Source organism: Corythoichthys intestinalis, chromosome 20 (genome assembly GCF_030265065.1).
Source record: "Corythoichthys intestinalis isolate RoL2023-P3 chromosome 20, ASM3026506v1, whole genome shotgun sequence".
Lineage (NCBI taxonomy): Eukaryota > Metazoa > Chordata > Actinopteri > Syngnathiformes > Syngnathidae > Corythoichthys > Corythoichthys intestinalis.
Genome location: NC_080414.1, coordinates 240714 through 264888, shown reverse-complemented (window position 1 = coordinate 264888; position 24175 = coordinate 240714). Strand labels below are relative to the sequence as shown.

Here is a 24175-nt window from a genome sequence, read left to right as displayed (position 1 = left end):
TAGCGGACGTGCGTGTGTTCAGCGAGTGCGCCTCACTTCCTGCACATCAAAGGCGTAGAGGTCAACGCGGGGCAGGCGGCCGTCTTCTCCTGCACGGTGAGCGGTCGCCCGCGCGGCGACGTGAGCCTCTACCTTCAGGTACGGTCGGTCGGGGGCGTGGTCGGGCGCTCGAGCGCGACGACGATCGCGTTTTTCGTTTCGCTCGCCAGGGCGCTAGCGGTCGCCGCGCCGTCGCCGCCGAAACCAAGCCCATCAACCCGCGGCGTTACGTGGCCACCTTCCACGTGGACAACACCACCAAAGAGGACTCGGGGCGCTACCGCTGCATCGGACGATCGGATCGCGGCGTGGGCGTGTCCTCCTACGCCGACCTCACCGTCAAGCGTAAGCGCTCGCGTCAAATAGTTTGCCGCGTTTTACATTTGCAGCTAGTGAGGTGAGCCTCGGAGTCACGTGACCACCCAGACATACCCGCTGATTGAACTGTCACTCAAACGCTGTTTAAATCACACACACTCGCTAACAGTGTTGTTGTGTGTGTGTGTGTGTGTGTGTGAGAGTGTGAAGTGGGTCAGGAGGAAGTAGAGCAGCACCAGGGGGGATTGTGGGTAATAAATTTCAGGTCTGCCGCGATTGCCGAAGGTCACGAATATTAATGAACTCCCTCGTTAACACTCGACGGCAATGGACGTCGACTCCGTTTTGAGCTTTTTTTGGTCCTCAGAGCCCCCCGTGCCTATCGCGCCGCCTCAGTTGACGGCGGTGGGCGCCACCTACCTGTGGATCCAACTCAACGCCAACTCCATCAACGGCGACGGCCCCATCGTGGAGCGCGAGGTGAGAGCACGCTTGCGGGACTTTCGCGCTCGTTAGCCAAATGAGAAGTTTCCACTTCATGTAGGCAACAATCTTTATGGCTTCTAATTATCTTTTTATTCTTGTTATTTCCCTTTTACATGATACAGGACATCCGTAGTTTTCCATTTAATTGATCGTACATGTTAACATTCGCTAGCCGTTACACAAATTTCATTTTGCTGCACGTGACCGTGTCGTTAGCTCGCCAGCGGCCTAATGTCGTCCGCTTGCAGGTGGAGTACCGCACCACGGCGGGCGTGCTGATCGACACCACGCCCGTGGACAAGGCCACTCACAAGATCGGCCACCTGGACCCCGACACCGAGTACCTGATCAGCGTGCTGCTCACGCGCCCGCTAGAGGGAGGCACGGGGAACCCCGGGCCGCCGCTACGCGCCCGCACCAAGTGCGCAGGTAAGCGGCGCGACTCGCTCGGCGGCGGCTTTGTTGCCAATTTAGCGGACTTCCAAAAAGGAGCAAAAGGATACGGCGGTCGACGCCCGCCCCCGGCGTATCCTCTACCGACCGTCGGCGTCGTTAGCATCATTAGCGTCGGGTCGCCTTCGTCACATTAATGCGATTAGCCCAGCCCGCTAACGTTGGCGGCGAATTGGCGGCTTGCTGATGGTTAGCTATCTGCTCATTAAAATGGATGACGCTCCGCTCATTAGTCGCTAATGGCTGCCGCATACGCTTCAGCGCGCGTGTGTGTTTGTGCGGCTAATGAGGCGTCGCGCTCGGTGTTTGATTATTGTTGTTGATCTTTTTGAACAGCATTCTGTTATTACTTATGTCCGCGTTGGCGTACGCTCAAGTCTCAGCGGAGAATGTTGTCAAGTTGTCGTCTGCTCTTAGCTCCGCCCCCCCGCGGGACCGGCTCCGAGCGTAAACAAACGCACTCTTGGGAGTCACGCGCGCGCGCGAGATTGACGGCCCGCCGTGCGCGCTCGGCGTGATGATTTACGCTCCGATAACAGTCGTCTGTCATCGAGTCACTTTTATTTATTCATCTGACTGCACATCAATTATACAATCTGCGCGTGTTAAATAATGAATGCGTGTGTCCATCATACAAGCTTTGTGACTTAGAGCCCGGCGAGGCCACTCGGCGTGACGCAGTCTTCTTCTCGGATGCCATTCCTTAAGATGACAAACTTTTTTTTTCTCTCTCCTAGGAACACTTTCGAACCGAAACTTTTATTTGTTAAAGAGACGATCGGAATCGCAACGTCGTTTGTACGGTTTCACCGCGCCACCGAAATTGCAGATTCCCGAGCAAAGTACGGATGAAACGCGACGCGCCTTTGTATTTGTTTTTAATTGCCGCGCAAAGCGGCCGAGACCTGTGTAGGAAGTCAAAGCCGATATTTTCAAAGTAAAAGATTGGAAGCGCTTTGATCATCAGAAAGAACGCAGACGAGTGTGTTTGTGTGTGTGTGTGTGTGTTAACATCCATTAAAGTGTGCTTGCTGTTTGTTGAGGCTTTTAAAAATATTTCATATCAATATTTCACTTTCTTTCTTTTTTCACGTCACATTTTCACGCTCGACCCGTCCGGCAAACATTTGAAAGCTTTTGCGATTCGCTTGGATTTCTTTTCTTTTGGACTCCTTTCCTCTTTCTTTTATTAAAGTGTTAAATGTTTCAGTCATTAAACACTTTATTTAAAACACGATTTTTCCCCCCTTTTCGTTATTACGTTCGTATACGACGGAGGTCTCAAACCTATATAAAATATTTTTGCGGTCCCCATTTGACATCCAATTGCAGTGTTTTTTCGACGGCCAGTGGAAAAAAACAAGCATATCAGTCATCTAAAATCAAAGGAATGAATTCATTGAAGGATCCATCATTTAAATAGTTATGAAGGAAAAACACTCTGGCTTCCGAGCGAGACTGACGTCGGGTGACGACGACGACAATGATGGCGGCGAAGCTGACGAGCTAGCAGCTGCTCGGGCGAGTGAATAGCACGCTAATTAGCTCGCGACGGGAAGACGCGTCCTCGACGCACAAAACGCACAGCTGCCTCGGTCGCCCGCCCGCCCGCCCGCCAAACTTGAGTGCGCGCGTGTACGAGGACAACAGGAAGTAGTGTGAAGATCAAGAAGTGCTTGATTGACTTTACAAATTGTGACATCAGCAATGAATGTCTTTTTTCACATGGGATTTAAATAGCAGGACGCCGGAGGGGAATAGTCCAAACGTGTGAGATTGTGTACAGGGTTTATGTGTCACGTGATCGGCGGTAATCCCTCCCTCAGCCTTTTCTTCACACCTAGTTAGTCCGTTTGTGCGTGCGCCTGCCCAAAGGCAACACGCTGGCACGTCAGGAGAAACAAAGGCGACGTCAAACACATTTGTGGCTGGAATCTCCGAGGTGACGATTCAATTGGCTCCCATTGTTTCTTTCAAAGCCCGTGTTTAAAAAAAGACACCCCGTTTAAAGGAAGACAAGAAGCCAAAGGCGGCGGAAAAGAACAACTCCACATTGGCAAAAAAGAACCGCGCCATTTAACGGCAGCCGACGACTTCATACACGGGTGTGTCGAAGGCCGCGAAGTTGTGGCGTTACAAGAAACGGACGGAATTTTTGCGATCGCTGGAGAAACGGCCACGGATAATACGCTCCGTCGATCGTCCCGGATCTCTCCACCAAAACGGATTAGATGTTCGTCGCCATGGGCGGACCGGCGTACGGGGATAGCGGGGATTTCCCCGTTGGGCCCACGGTCAAATGAGAGGACCCCAAAACCAAGCGTTAGGGTAAATGCAGCGAGCGGCGAGGGCAGTTGACTTCCGTGTGGTCGCGTTGTTCCCGACTCTTAAAAACACATTGTCATCATTTAAAAAGGAAATAGTCACCGCTCCATCTACAGTGGGGCAAAGAAGTATTTAGTCAACCACTACTTGTGTCATTTCTCCCACTTGAAAATATTAGAGAGGCCTTTAATTGTCAACATGGGTAAACCTCAACCATCAGAGACCGAATGTGGAGGAAAAAAAAAACAACAGAAAATCACATTGTTTGATTTAGAAAGAATTTATTTGCAAATCATGGTGGAAAATAAGTATTTGGTCAATACCAAAAGTTCATCTCAATACTTCCTTACTTACCCTTTGTTGGCAATAACGGAGGCCAAACGTTTTCTGTAACTCTTCACACACTTTTGCTGGGATTTTGGCCCATTCCTCCATGCAGATCTCCTCTAGAGCAGTGATGTTTTGGGGCTGTCGTTGGGCAACACGGACTTACCTAAATGGTAACCCTAAACCCTTGCCCCACTGTACATGTGCGTTACGTGCTCTATCACGTCAGTACGATTCCCCTGAGGAACGGGTCGTTTTAGTCAATGCTAGGTTAAAGTTGTCATTTTTGTGGCACTGTAAATCCACAAATCTGAATAGGTACTGGTTAAATTTGAGGAATATTAGTAGTAGACCTCTCTCAAAACGATGCGTTTTTACTGTACCAATATTTAGAAAAATGCATTAAAAGTCTGACATGTATACTTTGATCAGGTGACCGGTCTCATTTTTGTAAATCCACGAATTTGAATACGTTCGGTGAATATTCAAAGTGGACCTCTCTGACTACACCCGTACTCAAATCTATGCATTTTTACTGTACAAACATAGAACAAATTAAAAGTCCTTCATGTGGACTTTGATCTGGTTACATGTTACAGTTCTCATTTTTGTGGTACTGTAGTGTAAATCAACAATTTGGAAGATGTTCCAGCCAAGGTCAGTGAATATTAGTAGTAGACCCTTCTGTGTCGATAGCTTCTGACACAGTCCGCGAGGCGGGCCGGTCTTTCCATGACTCCCGGGCCAATCCGCCCTCCTCCCCCGGTCCGCCCCTTTCCGACACCGCCGTCGATGGCAGCCAATGGCTAACGGAAAAGATCAACTAACTTTGAATGGAACATTGGGGGTTGAGATTTCCACCTCAAGCTGGTCAGTGGACCGAAATTAAAGACCTCAATTATATACGGTAGATACATAATATTTCAAACATGCACTGCTGGCCAAAAGTATTGGCACCCCTGCAATTCTGTCAGATAATGTTCCATTCCTCCCAGAAAATGATTGCAATTATAAATGCTTTGGTAGTAATACCTTCATTTAGTTTGCTTGCAATGAAAAAAAAAAAAAAAGAATGGAAAAGAAAAATTAATTCATTATCATTTTAGAAAAAACTCCAAAAATGGGCTGGACAAAAGTATTGGCACCCTTTGAAAAATCACATGATGCTTCTCTAATTTGTGTCATTAACAGCACCCCTTACTTACTTGTGGCACATAACAGGTGGCGGCAATAACTAAATCACACTTGCAGCCAGTTAAAATGGATTCAAGTTGACTCCAACTCTGTCCTGTGTCCTTGTGTTTGAGCATGGAGAAAAGAAAGAAGACCAAAGAACTGGAGAGGAAGCACGGGCAATCTCAAGGCTACAAGTCCATTTTCAAACACCCGAACGTTCCTGTGTCTACCGTGCGCAGTGTCATCAATATGGCACTCTGGCTAACCTCCCTAGATGTGGACGGAAAAGAAAAATTGACCAGAGATTTCAACAAAAGATGGTGCGGACGATGGATAAAGAACCTCAGCTAACATCCAAACAAGTTCAAGCTGTCCACTAGTCCGAGGGTACGACAGTGTCAACCCATACTATCCGTCGGCGTCTGAATGAAAAGGGACTGTCTACCCAGGAAGACCCCGCGACATAAAAAGCCAGGCTGGAGTTTGCCAAAACTTACCCGAGAAAGCCAAAAACGTTTTGGAAGAATGTTCTCTGCTCAGAAGAGACAAAAGCAGAGCTTTTTGGAAAAAGGCATCAACAGGGAAAAAAACACGGGCTTCAAAGAAAAGAACACGGTCCCCACAGTCAAACATGGCAGCGGTTCCCTGATGGTTTGGGGTTGCTTTGCTGCCTCTGGCGCTGGATTGCTTGACCGTGGGCATGACATTATGAAGACTACCAACAAATTTGGTGTATAATGTAAAAAGCTGGTCTCTCTCAGAGGTCGTTCTAGCAGGACAGTGACCCAAAACACACTTCAAAAATGGTTTGAGAGAAAGAACCAGCAGACCTGAATCCCATTGAACACTTGTGGAGAGATCTGAAAATGGCACTCTTCAAATCTCAGGGACCTGGAGCAGGTGGCCAAAGAAGAATGGTCTAAAATTCCATCAGGATCTCACTGATGGATACCGGAGGCGGTCGTTTGCAGTTATTTTTGTCTAAAGGTTGTGCTACCGAGTCTTAGCCCGCGGTTGCTAATACCGGCCCATTTTTGCAGTTTTGTGTAAAATGATAAGGATTTAGAACAAAAAAAGCAATTCTCTTTTGTGTTTTTCCTCGCAAACAAAATAAATGAAGATATTACAACCAAAGCATTTGTAATTGCAATCATTTTCTGGGAGAAATTGAGCATGATCTGACAGAATTGCAGGGGGTGCCAATACTTTTGACCAGCACTGTATGATGGCAAGTTTTGATTTTGGCCCTCAAATGTGATTTAACAGTTGACATTGAACCTGAGTGAGTCCATTTTAAGCTTGCCAAATAAGATCAATTCTGCCGAGGTACCTTCGGACCCGGGCGAAATCGATGTCAGCGAATAGCAAGAATTGAATCCCGATCCTCATTTGTTCCCTTAGAGCCGCTGCACGGTCCGCGCGGCCTACGCGTGGCGTCGGTGCGCTCCAGGGAAGTGACGCTGCGCTGGGACGCGTCGGGCTACGACGTGACGCGCTGCCACAGTTTCAACGTGACGCTGCTCTACCGCTACCGACCTGAGGGGGAGGAGCGACGAGAAGCGGTCTACGAGGCGCGGGCCGCCGCGCCGCAACACACCCTGCGCGGGCTCACGCCCTTCACCAACGTCAGCATCCGGCTGGTCCTCAGCAACCCCGAAGGAAGTAAAGAAAGCCAGGAGATGGCGGTGCTGACGGACGAGGACGGTACGTCGAGCGGGTCATCTCAGTCGGACGGCCGACTCTCGCGCGAGCTAACGTCGCGTCCGGAACGCTAATGCTAGCACGCTACCGTGCCGACTTTGCCGCGCGCTATCAGATGACCGGCTGATCGCGAGCTAATGTCGGAATCGGTGTTGCGCCGATACCATTTTTTAGCTGTCGATACAGATACTTGGCCGTGCGGTATCGGCCGATACTGTACTGATTTTTTGGAAAAAAAAAGAAAAGAAGAAAAAAAAACCTAAATAGTACTGAATGACTTTTTGAGTGCACAGTCAATGCCATTATACCACATTGGTAAGTTAGCCTGGCTTGTGTACTAATCACTTTTGCTAGCCTACTTTTCCCCACTTCTAACAAAGCAAATATATTTGATAGATATGCATGTCAATTTAGATTGTTGATCAAACATTGGCATTTACTCTTGCAGATGACAACCTTGGCTTCAAAACCCACATGACTGAACTCTACCATTAATATTTGACTTCTTCTGAAATGGTAGACAGTTTTTGGGGGGTAGATATGTTCACCCAGAAACAAGCATTTCCATTTTTGCTTGGACTTGACCATTTACTATGTTAGAGTATCTCAAAAAACTATAGCCAATGGACACTTTTGACCTCATTTTTCCTTTTTAGAGACCCAAATTTAAGCAGTTCTCACTACTGTTATCCGGTGCCATTTCTTGGTACTCTCGATACCGACGCCTGCATTTTGAGTCCCCTGCACAAAGGGTTCGGGGGCCCGCGCTTGACGGCGACGTTTTGTTATTCTCGCTATATGAGAGGTCGAAAGGCTCTCCCAGAGCCGTGCTCTCCTGTTAAATGCCTATTTCTAAGTGTACCAGTTGCTCTTCTCTAGTCATTGTCATGCGAAACGAATAGAAAAACCAACCGGAACAGTACGTGCAACTCGAGCGTTGTTGCGACGCCATCGGCAGGCGCGGGCCCCTCGACCCGTTTGCGCGACCCGAGCCGACGGTGTACCGACACCGGCGGGAAGACTTCCGTGGTAAAACGCTCCCGCACCCGACAGTTCCCGGAGCGGTTCCGGCGGCGTCCGTCGAGGGCGCCAGCTACGAGCAGCGCATCCGAGTCAGCTGGGCGCCGCCGCTGCAGACGTTCGGCCGGATCCGCCAGTACGAGGTGGGTGGGTAGGCGGTCGGGTCGCTCGCTATCGCGCCGGGACCGAGGAGTGACGCCGCTTCCCGTCAGGTCTCCTTCAAAGCCCTGAGTTCCTTCGACTCGGACGTGGACCTGAGCAACCAGAGCGGGAAGGTGCTGAAGGCGGCCAACGAGAGCAGTCACGTGTTTAGCGGCCTCTTTCCGGGCTCCACCTACTCCTTCACCATCAGGGTGGCCACCGCCAAAGGCTTCGGAGCGCCCGCCGTGGCTCGGTTCACCACCAAGATCTCAGGTGTTCCGTCCGGTCTGGTCTCGTCTGGTCTCGACGCGTCCGTCTCACCTTTCGGTCTATTGCAGCTCCCGTCATGCCCGCGTACGAACGGCAGCCGCCCATCAACCAGAGCGACGTCACCGTCAGCGTACTGCTGCGACCGGCGCGCAGCCGCGGCGCCCCCGTCAGGTGACTGTCTTTTTTGTGTCACGGTCTGCCGTGGTCGACGCTAGATGTCCGATCCCCGTTTTGACTGGCTTTTTGTCCGGTCCGTTGCCGCCAGACCCCGCCCACCCCCTTGACCCCCCCACACGGTCAACTCCAATCGGACGTCTAACGTCAATGGCGGTGAAGCGTTTTCCAGGTTAAAATGGATTTGATGTTTACGACAGTCAATGGCGGCCAAAGAGTTAACGAGCAACAAAATAATCCTGCCGGAAGATACCGCAATATTCACACGACGAGTCCACAGAGATGAATGACATTTGAACTTATTTCGACGAAAAGCGTTAAATTCTACCGTTTCACACGTTGTCTTCAACGTGTTTTGAGCTCACCGAGAGTGCGGCTGTTTAAGCGCCATCTGCTGTTAAAGCTGAGAAGTGCGAGAGAACGTAGGCCAAACCCAAGCTTGGCATTCATCACCCGGCCCGGCCCGGCCCGGCCCATAAAAGTAGTCGGCCACCCCTGCCTGCGCTAAGAAACCAAAGAAAAGTGGAAAATAAGGGCCAATCCCCGAGCAGCTTTTAAAGCTTCATCACCGTTGGAAGCGCCAGCGCGTGTTTGTGTGATGTCATCCTCAAATATTTCAAGTGACACTTTGATCTTGTCAACATGTCCTTTAAATCTTTCATGTTTGGCTCATGAAAACTTAATAAAGCGGAAGATTGATGCTGCTCAATATTTCAGCAACTGTGTGTGTGTGCGTGTGCGTGCCATTGGAGTGCAAGCTATACTCCCAAAAACTTCTTTTGTCAGACAAAGAAGCTGATTTTGAACTCAGTGGCTAGCGCTGACGTCCAATCCATTTGAAGTGTGCACATTCGCTGCCGGCCTCCCACTTCAAATGGATCGGACGTCTGCGAAGTTGCTTCTCGGCCGGAGGAAGAACAGATTTGATCTCGTTGGCCGTCATTAACCGTCCGATCCGCTTCAAGCGGGAGGGACGGCAGCGACGGACCTTCCTTCCCGCCTCGACCGGATCGGACATCCGTTCGCCATAATTACTGGAGGTGTCCAAAATTTCCCATTCTTAGATTATTCGCGATTCGGCCATGGGAGATTCGAGAACGATTCACAAACATCCAAATTCCGATGATTGAATAATTGATTAAAGTAAAGCGGAACTAAAACACGCTCAGCGCGTGTTCAGGACGCAATGACAAACTGACCGAGAGTAAACATCATGCTTGTCATTACAGTACTAGTAATGACAACGCTCAACTCGCGGCTCTGGTTCAACTCATGCCGCTAGCTAGATAAAAAAAACAATCATACCTGACTGCTGCCGACAGCCGCTACAAACTACATCCAAATACCGCTACGGTAGATATCTGATGTGTATAGAACTAGATGCAAAATGATGAAGTCGGCAGCGTTAGAACATGTAAAGAGAACTAGATGCAAAATGGACAGACTTGCCGTCGTTAGTAAACAGCAGCCATCTTAAAGCAGACTTCTCTAAAAGGCTGTTGTAGCGAACCTAATCAACTTTTGATCTAAAATACTCCTAAATCGGCAAAGTCTTGACTTGAATCTATCTTTAAGACAGTTTTAAAACTTTCACATGTCGAACGTAGACAGAAGGGAAAGCAATTTTAACAGTTGATCCACAACATTTAATGAACTGAATGTAGTTTAAAGCTGCTGATACAGAATATGAGTATTATGTTTACTGTTTTGAACAGTTAACTTGGTACTGAAAGATTTGTTTAAGCTTGAGAGGATTTTTGTACAATTTTTGTAACTAATGTACGCAAGCAGCTAATAGCTGGGGAGGTGCATCAATAATCGATTTCTAATCGAATCGTAGGCTCTGAATCATAATCGTGATGAAATCATTAGGTACCCAAAGATTCTCACCGCTAATAATTACTGCGTGGGCGTGTTTTGCAGCAAATACCAGGTGGTGGTGGAGGAAGAGCGCCCCCGCAGGCAGACGAGAGGCACGGCGGAAATCCTCCGCTGCTATCCGGTCCCGATCCACTTCCTGAACGCCACGCAGCTCAACTCGCACTACTACTTCAGCGCCGAGCTGGCCGTCGGCCACGTCCGCGAGCCCACGCCGTTTTGCGTCGGTGAGCGCACGCGTCCGTCCGTCCGTCCGTCCGTCCGCAATAGCGCTCGTCTTCGCGGGAGCGTTCGGCTTCCCGAGGACGTCGCGTCGTCTTTGGTCGGAGTGAGGAGGAGGATGGTGGTGAGAGTGATGATGGTGATGAGGACGGGGAGTGTGATGAGATGAAGATTTGGGTGATATGGGTGGTGATGATGATGAAGGCCTTGATGAAGATGAAAAAGGTGATGATGAAGGTCACGATGATAACAGTGTTGGTGAAAAAGAAGATTTGGGTTATAGTGAGGATGATCTTATGATGATGATTTTGGTTATACTGATGATAATGAATTGCTGTATATGTGGAACGATGACGACCACGCCCGTGCGTTCTTGTACCCGCTCAGGTGACAACGGCACCTACGGCGGCTTCTGGAACGTCCCTCTGCTGCCTCACAAGAGTTACGCCATCTACTACCAGGCGGTCAGCAGCGCTAACGGGGTAACTTTGACTCCATCTGCTCCCATTAAGAAAAAACACACACACACCACAACTGTTTACTGCCGCCAACATCTTTTCGTCTCGTGTGTTAATTATTGACGCTCGGAGCTTTAATTGGTGTGTGTGTGTGTGTGTGTGTTGAATAATGCAGCGACAGGAGAGCTTTTCACTGTCACCGCACCGCAGACACATACACGCACAAACACATGCCGCCGTATCCAATGTGTGTGTGCGCATGAATATTCATGAGCTCTTGTGGTTAATTTGTCGTCTGTTTGTTATAACCAGAAAGACACAAGATGTTCCATCTCACTTTGCACCCACTGGTGCGCGCGTGTGTGTGTGTGTGTCGGCTGTTAAATGCCACGGGCTGAGCCGCGGCCATTTTCCTTCTGTCCGTTCACTTTACAACCTGTTTGTGTGTCTCTGTGCGTGCGTGTTGTCTCCCACAGGAGACAAAGATCGACTGCGTCCGCGTGGCCACCAAAGGTAATGCAATGTTGACTTTTATTCGCCGCCTCGCAACAATAAACCCGAATTGAGCGTTACTTGCGGGAGAAGAGCGCAAACGTGTCCTTCACGCGTCCTCGCTCGCGCCTTTAATGACTGCCTCTCCATGTTTGTCCGGGGAGAGCTTTTGCAGAGCGGCAAACACGCTAAAAAGTCTCATTTCTCCCCCGAGCGCGCGCGTGCCCGCGAGCGTACGCACACTTGACTATTGTGACTCCACGCAATCACTTTTTATTGGCGCGCTTAATGAGCGCGCCGGGCCGCCGACGGGCCGCGGCCTCCCCCGGCGCCTGGCGGTCGGTCGCACCGGCTAGCAAAACGTCGGCACATTTTGTCTTCGGCCGACGCCGATCCCTTTTGAGGTGAGAGGTTTGGCCTTTGTTCGTCGGCCGAGCCTCCCGCTTCAAACCGAAGAGAGGTCGACTCCTCTTTTCTGTCTTTATGCTTGATTTTTTTGCTGTTGGGAATCTGTATCGCGTTTCAAACTGGCGGCCCGGCTCGTGTTTCTCAAATTTCTGCTGTTCTTAATGAAATTTGAGGTAAAAAAAAAAAAAAAAAAAGCGTTCAAAATGAAAAAATCAAATTGGCATTTTTTTCTTTTTATGTAAAAAACAAAGTTGAAAGATAAAAACAGTGAGGATATTATACTATTATTAAAATGAGCAAACATTTAAAAACAACATTTGCACTTTTTTTTTCCCCTTTAAAAAACAAGTGAAAAAGGGAGAACGTTTAGGGGACGGGGCTCAGTAAAAATGCAAATAAAAAAGAATATTTGTTACGAAGAGGTCCCAAATGATGAATCCGCCCGAGCGTTGCGCACAGACCCGAATCTGTAAACCACGGGTTCCCAAGTCCGGTCCTCGAGAGCCCCCATCCAGCTTGTTTTCCATTTCTCCCTCCTCCAACACGCCCGACTCAAATCATCAGGATCATTATTAAGGCTCCTGCAGAGCTTGCTGATGAGCTGATCATTTGATTCAGGTGTGTTCAAGGAAGGAAACATGGAAAACAAGCTGGATAGGGGCTCTGGAGGACCGGACTCGGGCACCCCTGCTGTAAACGCTAAGGCACAAATACTTTCTGTCAAGCAGTGTTGCCCTTTTAATTTCCGTCTTTTGCGTAGCCTTCATCCCGATATTGACGGGACACATTCCCCAGACACTGCGCCACGTCTTCAAGTAGGGGGCCGTCCCAGACTCTGCTTCCGTCTCAAACACAGCTTCCGCCGGACCGACGGAAGCGTGTTTCAAATGCGTGCATTTTGAAACGAAAAAAATTAACGACGGGAGAAATGAAACGCTACGGCACGGCATTGGCGTCATTCTTCGACTTATTTACGTAAAAGAAATGCTAACTGCCCGCTTTTTTGCTTTTAACCAAGAATCGAGACTGTTTTGCGATCATATCTCTAAAGAATTCAGAGATTTATTCACACCAATTTTCAACATAAAAAGCTCTTTGTGGTGATAAGGCGGCTTAAAGACTAGCAGCACATTCGACATATTTACGTGAAATAAATGCTAACTGCCCAGTTCTTTGCTCTTTTAACAAAGAATCGAGACTGTTTTATGTCCATTTCTATAAAGAATTCAGGGATTTACGTAAGCATTTATTCACAAGAATTTTCAACGTAAAAAGCTCTTTGTCTACGTTTCCACTCGGTTCGCTTTGACGGAGATAGGCACCCTATTAATCGGCCCTGTGCCCTGTCAATATAGTATGAAGTCGATGTCTTTTGGACGGAAATCCTTATTAATCATATTTGAGTTATTTCAAAATGTGTTCGTTTTCGTCTAGTTTAAGTCAACGAAAACGAAGACAAATTCCGACTAGTTTTTGTTGACGTCTAAATGTTTTCATTCTATAAACTTCGAAAGGTTTAGCCCATGAACAAATAAATGAAAGGTTTCCAACCATTTCAAATGAAGATTGACAAGCGCACTTCAAGGACATCCACGTCTTCATGATGATAAAACACTCAGCAGGAAAACAGCACATTATTTGCAAGTACCGTGTTGGCCCGAATATAAGACGGTGTTTTTTGCATTGAAGTAAGACTGAAAAAGTGAGAGTTGTCTGATATTCAGGGTCTAGACATTATACCCATTAGATGCTAGATGGCGCCAGATATCATTGAAGCAATGTTCTGTCATGACAGATCTCAGCTACTCTCAAGTTTAACCAATTTGCATTATTTTATTGCAATGTTTTTCCTTATTCAGATTTGTTTCAAGACTACAGTTACAGTTAGCTTTGATGCAGTTTTTGCAATTTGGTTGTTTTCTCACAATAGACTGGTTTATTTACATTTCAAAAACCAGAAGCCATTCATTTACCAATGTGATTGCACTTTAGTTTACCTATTTAAATGTGCGGCAACCCTAACCCTAACCCTAACCCATTAAGATTTGAATGAGGCAAAATAACATGCCTTTTCTCTCAAATATTTTTTTATAATCATTTGTTTTGGATGTACTGTAACTCTTTTCTGTACAAAAACGAATTTGGTGTTCAAAAAAACTTTTCTCTTGAAAAAGAGGGGGTCGTCTTATAATCAGGGCCGTCTTATATTCGGGCCAATACGGTAATTCAACTCACCTGGACGCCACCAACTGTACGTCAAAAGTTTTCCAAGAGTTTAAGAAGACACTCATCGAGTCACTGTGCTAAAGGCTAATGCTAAGGTGAACGCTACGCTAGCCCTACAACTTGGTTTAGTTTGTGATGATCACTCAGCACGGACCTATAAAGGCCAAAGCAACACGGCGTAGCCAAGATAAGGCAACTAAACTTACCAAGCAGCACCTACACAAAAATTGGCACACGCTTAGTCACCGGCCGGCCTGTGTGTGGAGCGGGGGCACGTCGCGAGTGACTGGTGCAAACACTGATAAGATGCGTGTTAACTACACGTATAGAAAATATCACACATTGTGAACTTATGACAGGAATGAATTTTCATCTCGTTTTTGTCTCGTCAGACGTCAACTGGCATTCATCTCGTTACGTTTTAGTCTCCCGAGACACGTTTTTAGCTCGCCGTCGTCATGAAAAAAATTGTTCCTTGATGAAATATTTTCGTTTTTCTCATCCTTGACGAAAATGACACCGCTGTCGAGTCTTTATTATTGCAAAGCTTGACGATTCCCACCAGTGTTCAGCCTTGACGTTGGCATGTGTTAACCCTAACCTGTCTGCATGCCTCTTGCTTCCTTCCTTTCTTTCCTCCTCCTTTCCCGGCTTCCGTCTTTTCTTCCTCGCAGCCGCCATCATCAGCACACAGCTGAGCACGCCGCATGCCGGCTTTGGCCTCCGAGGGGCGGGCGCCGCCGCCGCCGGCGACAAACAGCTCACAGGTCAGACGCCGGCCCGGCAAAAAAAAAAAAAAAAAAAAAAAGGCAAAAGCCAGCAAGCCCGCCTGGGCTACCAGGAAACTTGAATAATAATGTACAAAGAAGGAATCGGATGGCTATGGTCGTCGATAGCAGACAACCGTCGTTATCAAATAGACGCACAGTGTGTGTGTGTGTGTGTGTGTGTGTGTGTGTGTGTGTGCGTGTGCGTGTGTGTTTATTGCACACAAATGCGCCTCCCACTCTGCGCTTAAGCCCGAAGCAAAGAAAACCGCGTTTAGCTACAAAGCTGTTTTTTTCCGGTGAGAGACGGAACTGATAAAGTCAACAGTCGAGCTGACCTTGAAGAGACAAACGGGTAACGGAAAGCAGATTTCTCTAGCTTTTTCTTTCCCCGGACCGGTCCGGGCGAGCCTCCCGTGGCACCGGACGGCCCCAGGAACCGGTAACGATTTCTTCTATGGCCTTCGCCTCTCGGGCGCGCGGTGAACCGGGCGGCGTCGGAACGGTCCGGTTTCTCTTTCTCGTCTCCGTTAACCTAGACTCTCCCACAAAGTGGCCCTAACGCGATAAGGTGTCGCCCGCTCGCGAGCGACGGTCATCCGCAAAGACGACGCGGACGAAGAACACGCCGTAGACCGGCATCGTATTTCCACAGGTTTTTGTGACCGGTCGAGCCGATAAACCTGATAAGCGCTGCCCGTGTCGTTTTAGGCACGGCCACCGGGAAACCGGAACCGGATCAGGAGAAGCGGTCGGACCGCACGGTGAAGATCGCCGGCGCCGCGGCCGGCGTCTTGCTCTTCATCATCCTCTTCCTCGGGGCCGTCCTCCTCATGAAAAAGCGGTAAACGTGTGGGGGCGGGAGGGAAGGAGGGCCTCCAATGGAACCAATCTCTGTCAATGTTAACAAAGGACACATCCGTGTGGGTGTTTGTTAGTTGTTGATAAATAATGGAATAGTCATCAGCACTAAACTATCCAATCTGCAAATGTGTGTGTGTGGAAGATGAGACAGAAATTTAGATGAAAGGCTATCGGACTTTTTTTTCAGCCGCCTGAAGATAAAGCGCCGCAGGCTAATGCGTGCGTGCGTGATGTCAGCAATGAGCGGGCTCTAATGAGAGTTAACCGTTGCCGGGGCGCGTTTGATTGGCGCTCCGGGAGCGCGCCGGTCGCCGTTCGTGTCTTCCAGCTAACGTTTTGGAGGAAGAAATGGATTTCTTTCAGACGGAATTTAATGTTGCAATACTTGTTTGGAAAAGAAGTGCAACTTGTTTTTTTTTTTCTCCCAACTTCTGGACGATTCAAAGCACCCTAGAAGAAGACATGAGGGGGCGGGGTCAGCCGCTCGCCTCGGGGAGAACGCACACACACACGCAGATGTTTTCATTTTAAAAGCCGCTTTTCATACTTATTTATATAGATGACTGTACCTCTTCCATTTTCAGGTCAGAGTCAGACCGCTAGTGTGCGCGTTTCAAAGCGAATCAGACAAATGGATGTTTTTATTTGCACACTCAGAATGGAAAGAGAAAAAATACATCAAGCTTTTAACGTCAGCTCGAAGGACATTTTTTCCTGGCGCGCACGCCACGTTGAAAGTACGCACCGTGTACCGTTGCCACTTTTCACCTTTTGTGTGGCATTTTTGTGCGTGTTTGAACAGGAAGCTGGCAAAGAAAAGGAAGGAAACGCTCAGCTCCAGACAGGAAATGACTCTGATGGTCAACAGTTCCCAGCACGCAACAATGCTGGACACGCACGCACACACGCTCAACGGACACAGTGAGTGCCGCGCCGCGCCGCGCCGCGCATGCAGGTGCACGCGCAATGAATCAATCTGAACGCACTGTCTTTTTGCGTATACCCAGCCGCGTCATCTTTCACCCTGAAGACAAACAGCAGCACCATTCCCAAATCCTACTACGCAGGTAAATGTTTCATCTTTTTCCATCTCCGGGCCTCTTTTACTATTTGAAATTAAAGCCTGTTGCTCTTTTGCGCGCGCTTCCAGCAGACGCGTCGGTGCCGACCGCCATTTTGGGTGAGCCGTGTTTTCTTGTCTCTCTATTATGACGGGAAGCCAACGCACCTGAAGCCGCAGACAGGAAGTGGGTGGGGGGTGGGGGGGGGCAGGAAGCGGGCAGGTGTCAGCTAGAGAGGATGCGTCGATCCGGTGGTTCGCCTCCGTCCCCGCTTGCTGCTTTTTGCTTCTTCATGACAAAATTCTCATTTCTGGATATGATTTGGCCGGCAGACATTCAGCTTCTTGTGCGGAAAACGTCCGTCCTTCCGTCCCTCACTCCATCCCGCATCCACTCCATGTCTGTGACCCGCGTGTCTTGCATGGACACGCCGTAAACCGTCAGTCTTTCAACACGAGCGCGTAGAGGTGCCGTGACCGGTCGAGTCGCGCTTCATCCAAGCGTGACGTTTTCACATTTGTCTTTGTGTGTGAGGCTCTGTGACTTCAGATGTTTTTAGTTTACCGAATGGAATTTTGTCCCCTCGGAAGAATGGGCGTAACGTACGCATCCGAAACCGGACGTCGTCCCAAAAGTTCTCATTTCTATTTTTGCGGCGACGGCGCGCTCACACCTTTGTGGGTAAATTTCAACCGGTCGGATGAGCCGGGCTCGTCAGGTTAGCCGCGCTAAGTCAGCTAGCGGTTTAGCTCAAGAAGAAGAGTCCGCTTCCTGTCGGCAGCTTTGCGTTCAATTGGCCTAGCTTGCGTGCAGGCTGAGGCTAAAGCTCAACTTGTTACTTAAATTTCTGTCTCCTCTCTCTCTCTCTCTCTTTCTTCTTCTTCTTTTCGTCTATGCTGTGTAATAGTTCCCATTCATGGTAAGTGGACACATTTGTGCCGGGTGGGGGTGGGTTCAGTCGGGCGGGGGCCTCACCTCAGCGCATGGAGCCACAACCATCGCCATTTGTGACGTCACCAGTGAGTTTGTGTCAAAGCGCGGTCGGTTGTCTTGCGCCGCCTTCATCTCATCGCCTTACCCCGCCCCTCGGCCGCGATCGGCGTGCCGGTTTTGGCCTTCGGAAGCCGCGCGACCGGCCGACGAAAGCAGAGAGTTTAGTGACGGCCGTTCGTCTGCTGAAAGCCACGCGACGCTACTCTTTTCACCTGCCACCGCAATTGCCTCATCGCTCTTTCGGCGCCACTGACGATGACGTACGTCCAATCGTTCTTCCGTGTTCGGCGCTAAAAGACGTCCGAACCCGTGATTTGATCACTAGCGAATGAACGTTGGCTCGTTTGCCGCCACTTCAAACGGATTGGACGTCTGACACTGTCAGCGGCAGCCGATGAGCTAGTTTCTTCCTGTTAAAAAAAAAAGTGAAGTTAATCTAGTTGACTTGTTTCACGAGTGGACCCGGAAGACTGGCGATTGACTTTTTGCTGTGTGAAAAGAGTCGATGGTGGTCAGCAATCGCGTGATCAAAATGGGAAGTTTGCACTTTTTTGGCTGAATCCCCAGCACGTGAAACACGGCCCTTACAAATGGAGTCGGTCCCTACTAAAAGTCGAGCCGAGTAGCCGTTAGCAAACTGCTACAACAAAACAAGTTGAAAATGTGGTCTTATCAGCCCAGAGTCACCCGAAGAACGTGCGTGCCCTCTGTCGCCTCACTCTGAACCTACGGGCAACAATAAGTCTGCGATGAATTCCTCTCATAAATCAGCCCAGAGGTCCAAAATTCAAATTTGGGCATAGAATATGCCTACCAAATACGTAAAAATAAGTAGAAGTAGCAATTAGCGTCCTCACCGAGAAAAACACCAAAGCGAGTGAGACCTTGAGCCCTCCCTCTGGGCGGTCTTCCACAAAACCTGCAAACTTTCCCTTTGACGTACTACGATGTGGCGTGGCGTGACGCGGGCGCCCGGGAGAACGCCGAGGCGGTGCGCCGGCCGGGTGCTCTCCGTTTGACGCGTCGGGGTTTGACGCGCTTGTGTTTTTTTGGGGGGGGGGGCAGACGAGCTGAGCAGCGAGACCAGCAGCCTGGTCCAGAACCACCTGAAGCAGCGCGAGGCGGAGCGCGAGCCGCCCCCCTACCACCCCGACCCGGCCCAACTGCACCCCGCCATCCGCGTGGCCGACCTGCTGCAGCACATCACGCAGATGAAGTGCGCCGAAGGATACGGCTTCAAGGAGGAGTACGAGGTGCGTGCGTGCCTGCCTACGTGAGGCGCGGAGTGCGCTCGCCCCCTGAGGGCTCATCCATTATACACACTCCACTCGTGTGTACTTTGAGTCCAATGTGTTTGTGTGTGAGATGTTAACTCCTCGACGGCGCTAGACGTCCAATCCTTTTAAAGTGGGCGGGTCGGCCTCCCGTTTCGAACCGATTGAACATATACAGTACTAGTCAAGGTGCATCCTGGTCAGAGGAAGAACAAATGTGATATTTGAACTCGTCGGTCGCCACTGACGGCACTAGACGTCCAATCCGACATTGAATGGAACGCCACTTCAAATGGACTGGACGTCTACTTGCCATAAACTCATTTCAATTCAAGGCCGGAGGATGATCGGATGTCGTCAATGGCGGCGAAAGACTCAAATTGCGCTTTCTTTGGAACGCATTATTGATCCTGTTTCTAACTAGGTACAGTACGTACGTAATCATGCAAATGACGATGAACCCTTTGCTTCTCCTTTGTCAATTGATCCCTTGGAGCAGCTTAACGAGGTAAGAAAGTCAACATCCCTCCCGCCGACTTTCATTCGTTCATCTCGTGGCAGTCCGTCTCCTCCTTGCTTGTTGACCCTTCGTGTCTTTGCCGCCGTGCCGTGCCCTGCGTCTTCATTTGATAGCCGGTCTTAGCAGCCAATGGCCGGAGCGGGTAGCATTGGTTTTAGCGTGTTACGCACGCGCAGACGTGAACGAGCCAGCGGCAGGAAGTCAGGAACAAAGGAAGGAAAAAGAGAAGAATTGAAGGAAGTACTAGCATTTTTCTTGTCTGTCATCACACACGACTCACATGTCCCCCCCCCGCCCCCGTAGCTGAGTATGACCTCACTTTGCGTGAGTGTTGCACCGATACAATACAACGTGTACTTTTGGAGAACCCCGGTTGCCCTGGCCAAGATGGCTGCCAGAACAGCACCGCCTTTAGAAACGGAGCGATTGTCACCTGTCGCGAGATGACGACAGACGTCCAATTTTGTGGCGTTCGTCTCATACTCCGTCAAATGAAATGAGTTCGAATGCTCGCAGACTCTCAATCTATTTCAACGTTCACCAGAAAATGGTATCCGTGCAACACTAGTTTGCATTAGCCAGTTAGCTAGACCCAAGCAGGCTCCGCCCAGTTCATCGACCTTATCGGATTTTTGCACGCAGAGTTTCTTCGAGGGCCAGTCGGCGCCTTGGGACTCAGCCAAAAAAGACGAAAACAGGATGAAGAATCGCTACGGCAACATCATCGCCTGTACGTACGCCACCGTAACGGACGCGAGTCCGTCCGTCGAGGACCTGGCTTCTCCGACCGCTCTTTTTGTGCCCGTAGACGACCACTCGCGCGTGCGTCTGCAGCCGCAGGATGGCGAGAAAGGCTCCGACTACATCAACGCCAACTACGTGGACGTGAGTAGCGCCGCAACTTTAGACGAGGACCGACTCGGGTCTGGGCGGCGAGCGGACAAACAAACGCGCTCGATAAATAGACGCTCGCCTTTAAAGGTCAAAGCGAAAGATGGCGGCCCTCTCTGTTTCCATGGCAACAGCGGTCATCGCGGATGCGAGCGCTGTTGACTCAGTAAACAAACATAAAAGTCACCGCCGTGTCGGTTGGGATGAAACGGAAAGATTGGACTCCGCCCAAAGCTAAGCTGGCGACGGAGGTCCGTCCGGGGAAAAAGTTGAGTGCGCTTTCTTTCTCGTTTGCAGGGCTACCACCGCCCCAACCACTACATCGCCACGCAAGGTTAGCCATCCCGACCGCACGACACGCTCGCGCGTCACCTGGCGTCTCATGACTCGTGCGTGCGTGTGGCAGGTCCCATGCAGGAGACCATGTACGACTTCTGGCGAATGGTGTGGCAGGAGAACACGGCGGCCATCGTCATGGTAACCAACCTGGTGGAGGTGGGGCGGGTGAGTCGCCTCATCCATTGCGTCAACCAAAAGCGCAACTTTCCCACCCCCCCAAAAAAACTCCAGTTTCTCTTTTTGTTCATCAAAATAACAAATGTGACACTTTACAGTATAGGATGGCAACCTATGATCACTTTTTGAAAATATTGATCATTATTATTGTTTTTTTGAAAACCTGAATAAAAGTTCAATTTAAATAAATGGTCCCCAGTAACACTCGAAAGTGAATGTTCCTTTTCATCGTGATATTCAATATCCACCCATCGGGAGGACGGTTCGCGTTTAAGTACCGTTGACGGCGCCAGACGTCCAATTGGTTTGGAGCGAACGAAAGATCCTTGCTTCGTCGTTTTTCAGGTGAAATGTTGCAAGTACTGGCCCGACGACAGCGACATCTACGGCGACGTTTCCGTCACGCTGATGGAGACGCAGCTGCTGTCGGAGTACGTCGTCCGAACCTTCGCCGTGGAGAAGGTGGGCGAGCGCTCTTTCGGGAGGGCGGGGCCTCGGCTAACGGCCGCTCGCTCTTTCCAGAGGGGCGTGGCCGAGATCCGGGAGATCCGGCAGTTCCATTTCACGGGCTGGCCCGACCACGGGGTGCCGCTCCACGCCACCGGACTGCTGGGCTTCATACGCCGCGTTAAGGCCAAGACGCCGTCGGCCGCGGGGCCCACCGTGGTGCATTGCAGGTCAGACGTCCCCCGCCCCCACCCGCTGGGCTCCCGTCACCGCGTCACCTGACCCGAAACCTATACGCGCGCGTGTTAGCGCTGGAGCGGGTCGCACGGGCTGCTTCATGGTGATCGACATCATGCTGGACATGGCGGAGCGCGAGGGCGTGGTGGACATCTACAACTGCGTACGAGAGCTGCGAGCGCGACGGGTCAACATGGTCCAGACCGAGGTACGTGAGGCTCGCGCCGAGCGAGCGAGCGGGCGAGGGTGACGCGACGCCGTGCGTCCTCAGGAGCAGTACGTCTTTATCCACGACGCCATCTTGGAGGCGTGTCTCTGCGGCGACACCTCCGTCCCCGCCAATCAGCTGCGTTCCGTCTACTACGACGTCAACCGGCTGGACCCGCAGACCAACTCCAGTCCCATCAAGGAGGAATTTAGGGTAACAGCCAGTCGGGGAACGGTGAAGACATTCTCGATTAGGATCTAAAATCATCACGTGAAACTTTGACCTTCCTAAGAAATGGTGTCAAAAAAGTCAATTGAATCATTTTACGCGGAGAAAACAAATTAGGCACTCAAATTGTTAATGCCTGTTTTTCATTTTAACGTCACTCGTTGTGGTGTTTTAAACTTTGGCCGCATACTGTATATTTGTACCACGCCAGACGCTGAACATGGTGACGCCGACGTTGCGCGTAGAGGACTGCAGCATCGCCCTGTTGCCGCGCAACCACGACAAGAACCGCTGCATGGACGTGCTCCCTCCTGACCGATGTCTGCCCTTCCTCATCACCATGGACGGCGAGAGCTCGAACTACATCAACGCCGCGCTCATGGACGTAAGCTAGCTCGCCCGCCGCTCGAACGGAGACGACACTGACCGCCCGGTTTGTGCGTCCCAGAGCTACAAGCAGCCGTCGGCCTTCATCGTCACGCAACATCCCTTGCCCAACACCGTCAAGGACTTCTGGCGTCTGGTCCTGGACTACCACTGCACCGCCGTCGTCATGCTCAACGACGTGGACCCCGCGCAGGTGGCTTAACCCGACTAGAGTTGTTCGATAATGACTTTTGAACCGATATTCGCCAACACCGAAAATTCCATATCAAACAGATCTATGCGGTCGTGTGCCTAATGTGTGATTCCTAAATGTATTGTGATGCCCCACTGGATGCTTTAATAATAATAAATCTAACAACTTAAGGTTAAACCCTTAAAAAAAAAAGGGCGAACAATTCCAAATGACGTTATAGAAAATAAACGTCCCACATAAATAATATGAATTGAGCCCATCAGAAAAACAAAGGTATCCTTCACAATGAAATCACATTTACAGTAGTTACCCTAAAGAGGAGCCACTAGGGGGCGACCAAAGCATCGCAAATACAGGCAGGCTATCGGAAGACGTGAAAATGCGCAAGATAAAATGCATTTATTTTTGATGGGCTCTTGCACACATTTTCTGACTTTTCTAGATTTCTTAGGGACTATTTCTTTCCAGTAACACAGTCGTAATGAGTTTATAATTCATTTCATTTTTGCACCATGAATGAGAATGGTCAGCTCACATCACGTAACAAATCTCAAGACTTTTTCTAAAATCTCAATTAACATAGGTGCGGTGCCAAACTCTTGTACAAAGGCAGAAAAGGCTTCTCCATTCACTTTGAAAAAGCTTTCGTCGGCCGACGGACAACTCTAAACTCGACCTCGCCGTAAGCCTCGGTTCAGTCGCACCGGCACGTGCGAGTACCTCGTGTTTGTGCGAGGCGTTACGGCCAAACGCGTGCAGGAATCGCTAATGAGCGGCGGGCGGGCGGGCGCGCTCTGTCCCACTCATCCTCCTTTCCTGCAGATGAAAGCCTTTCCTTAAGAGCGTGCACAGCAAACCAGCACAAATAGCTCAAGGCCGCCCTGCTAATTAGCCTTAGCCACATCATCTGGTATTTTGGCCAAACAAAGCGGAAAGGGGCTCGTCGCTCCGACACGGCGCCGATGAGCCGGTCTCGTCATTTCTCAGCTTAGGTGAACGCATTGGCCGCCATTGACGGCGATAGACGTCCGATCCGTCAGAAGCGGGAGAGCGGCGCACGACGAACCCGCCAAACGGATGGGACGTTTACTCGTGATAAATTCCTCGGTAGGGGGCGTCTTGGACGGAGGAATAACACATTTGTGTTCATTCACGTCTAACGGATCGGACGCGTACTGGTGACAAAGTCTTTGAAATTCACAGCGCGAGGACAATCGGACGCTACGGCGGTCAACGGTGCCGAAAGAGTTAAGACGCTTGTTTGGACTTGTCGTCCCCCAGCTGTGTCCTCAGTACTGGCCCGAGAACGGCGTCCATCGTCTGGGCTCGCTGCAGGTGGAGTTTGTGTCGGCCGACCTGGAAGAGGACGTCATCAGCCGCATCTTTCGAATCTACAACAACGCTAGGGTATGCTGTCCGGCCGGCCGGCTGGCCGGCCGGCCGCCCACCCGCTCACTCGACTCGGTTGTGACGCC

At 50.1% G+C, this 24175-nt stretch overlaps 1 protein-coding gene across 8 annotated transcripts in view; it reads left to right on the top strand.

Annotated features, from left to right (window-relative positions):
- LOC130908476 (receptor-type tyrosine-protein phosphatase mu-like) overlaps positions 1-24175 on the top strand; it is a 50139-nt gene that overhangs the window by 23649 nt on the left and 2315 nt on the right. Inside the window, exons 7-34 of one of the 8 annotated variants that reach the window (XM_057823927.1) lie at positions 23-138; positions 210-384; positions 725-837; positions 1092-1272; positions 6526-6828; positions 7879-7988; positions 8058-8259; positions 8325-8427; positions 10354-10535; positions 10918-11012; positions 11465-11501; positions 14789-14881; positions 15593-15725; positions 16548-16666; positions 16753-16812; positions 16899-16925; positions 18865-19052; positions 20236-20323; positions 20402-20478; positions 20782-20818; positions 20891-20988; positions 21346-21462; positions 21523-21677; positions 21757-21892; positions 21956-22105; positions 22332-22505; positions 22569-22700; positions 23982-24107. In XM_057823927.1, the coding sequence (XP_057679910.1) occupies positions 23-138; positions 210-384; positions 725-837; positions 1092-1272; positions 6526-6828; positions 7879-7988; positions 8058-8259; positions 8325-8427; positions 10354-10535; positions 10918-11012; positions 11465-11501; positions 14789-14881; positions 15593-15725; positions 16548-16666; positions 16753-16812; positions 16899-16925; positions 18865-19052; positions 20236-20323; positions 20402-20478; positions 20782-20818; positions 20891-20988; positions 21346-21462; positions 21523-21677; positions 21757-21892; positions 21956-22105; positions 22332-22505; positions 22569-22700; positions 23982-24107 (3527 nt within the window). Of the gene's footprint in view, positions 1-22; positions 139-209; positions 385-724; positions 838-1091; positions 1273-6525; positions 6829-7878; positions 7989-8057; positions 8260-8324; positions 8428-10353; positions 10536-10917; positions 11013-11464; positions 11502-14788; positions 14882-15592; positions 15726-16547; positions 16667-16752; positions 16813-16895; positions 16926-18864; positions 19053-20235; positions 20324-20401; positions 20479-20781; positions 20819-20890; positions 20989-21345; positions 21678-21756; positions 21893-21955; positions 22106-22331; positions 22506-22568; positions 22701-23981; positions 24108-24175 lie in introns of all 8 variants that reach the window. The other 7 variants (XM_057823923.1, XM_057823922.1, XM_057823929.1 and 4 more) reach the window with 7 other exon arrangements.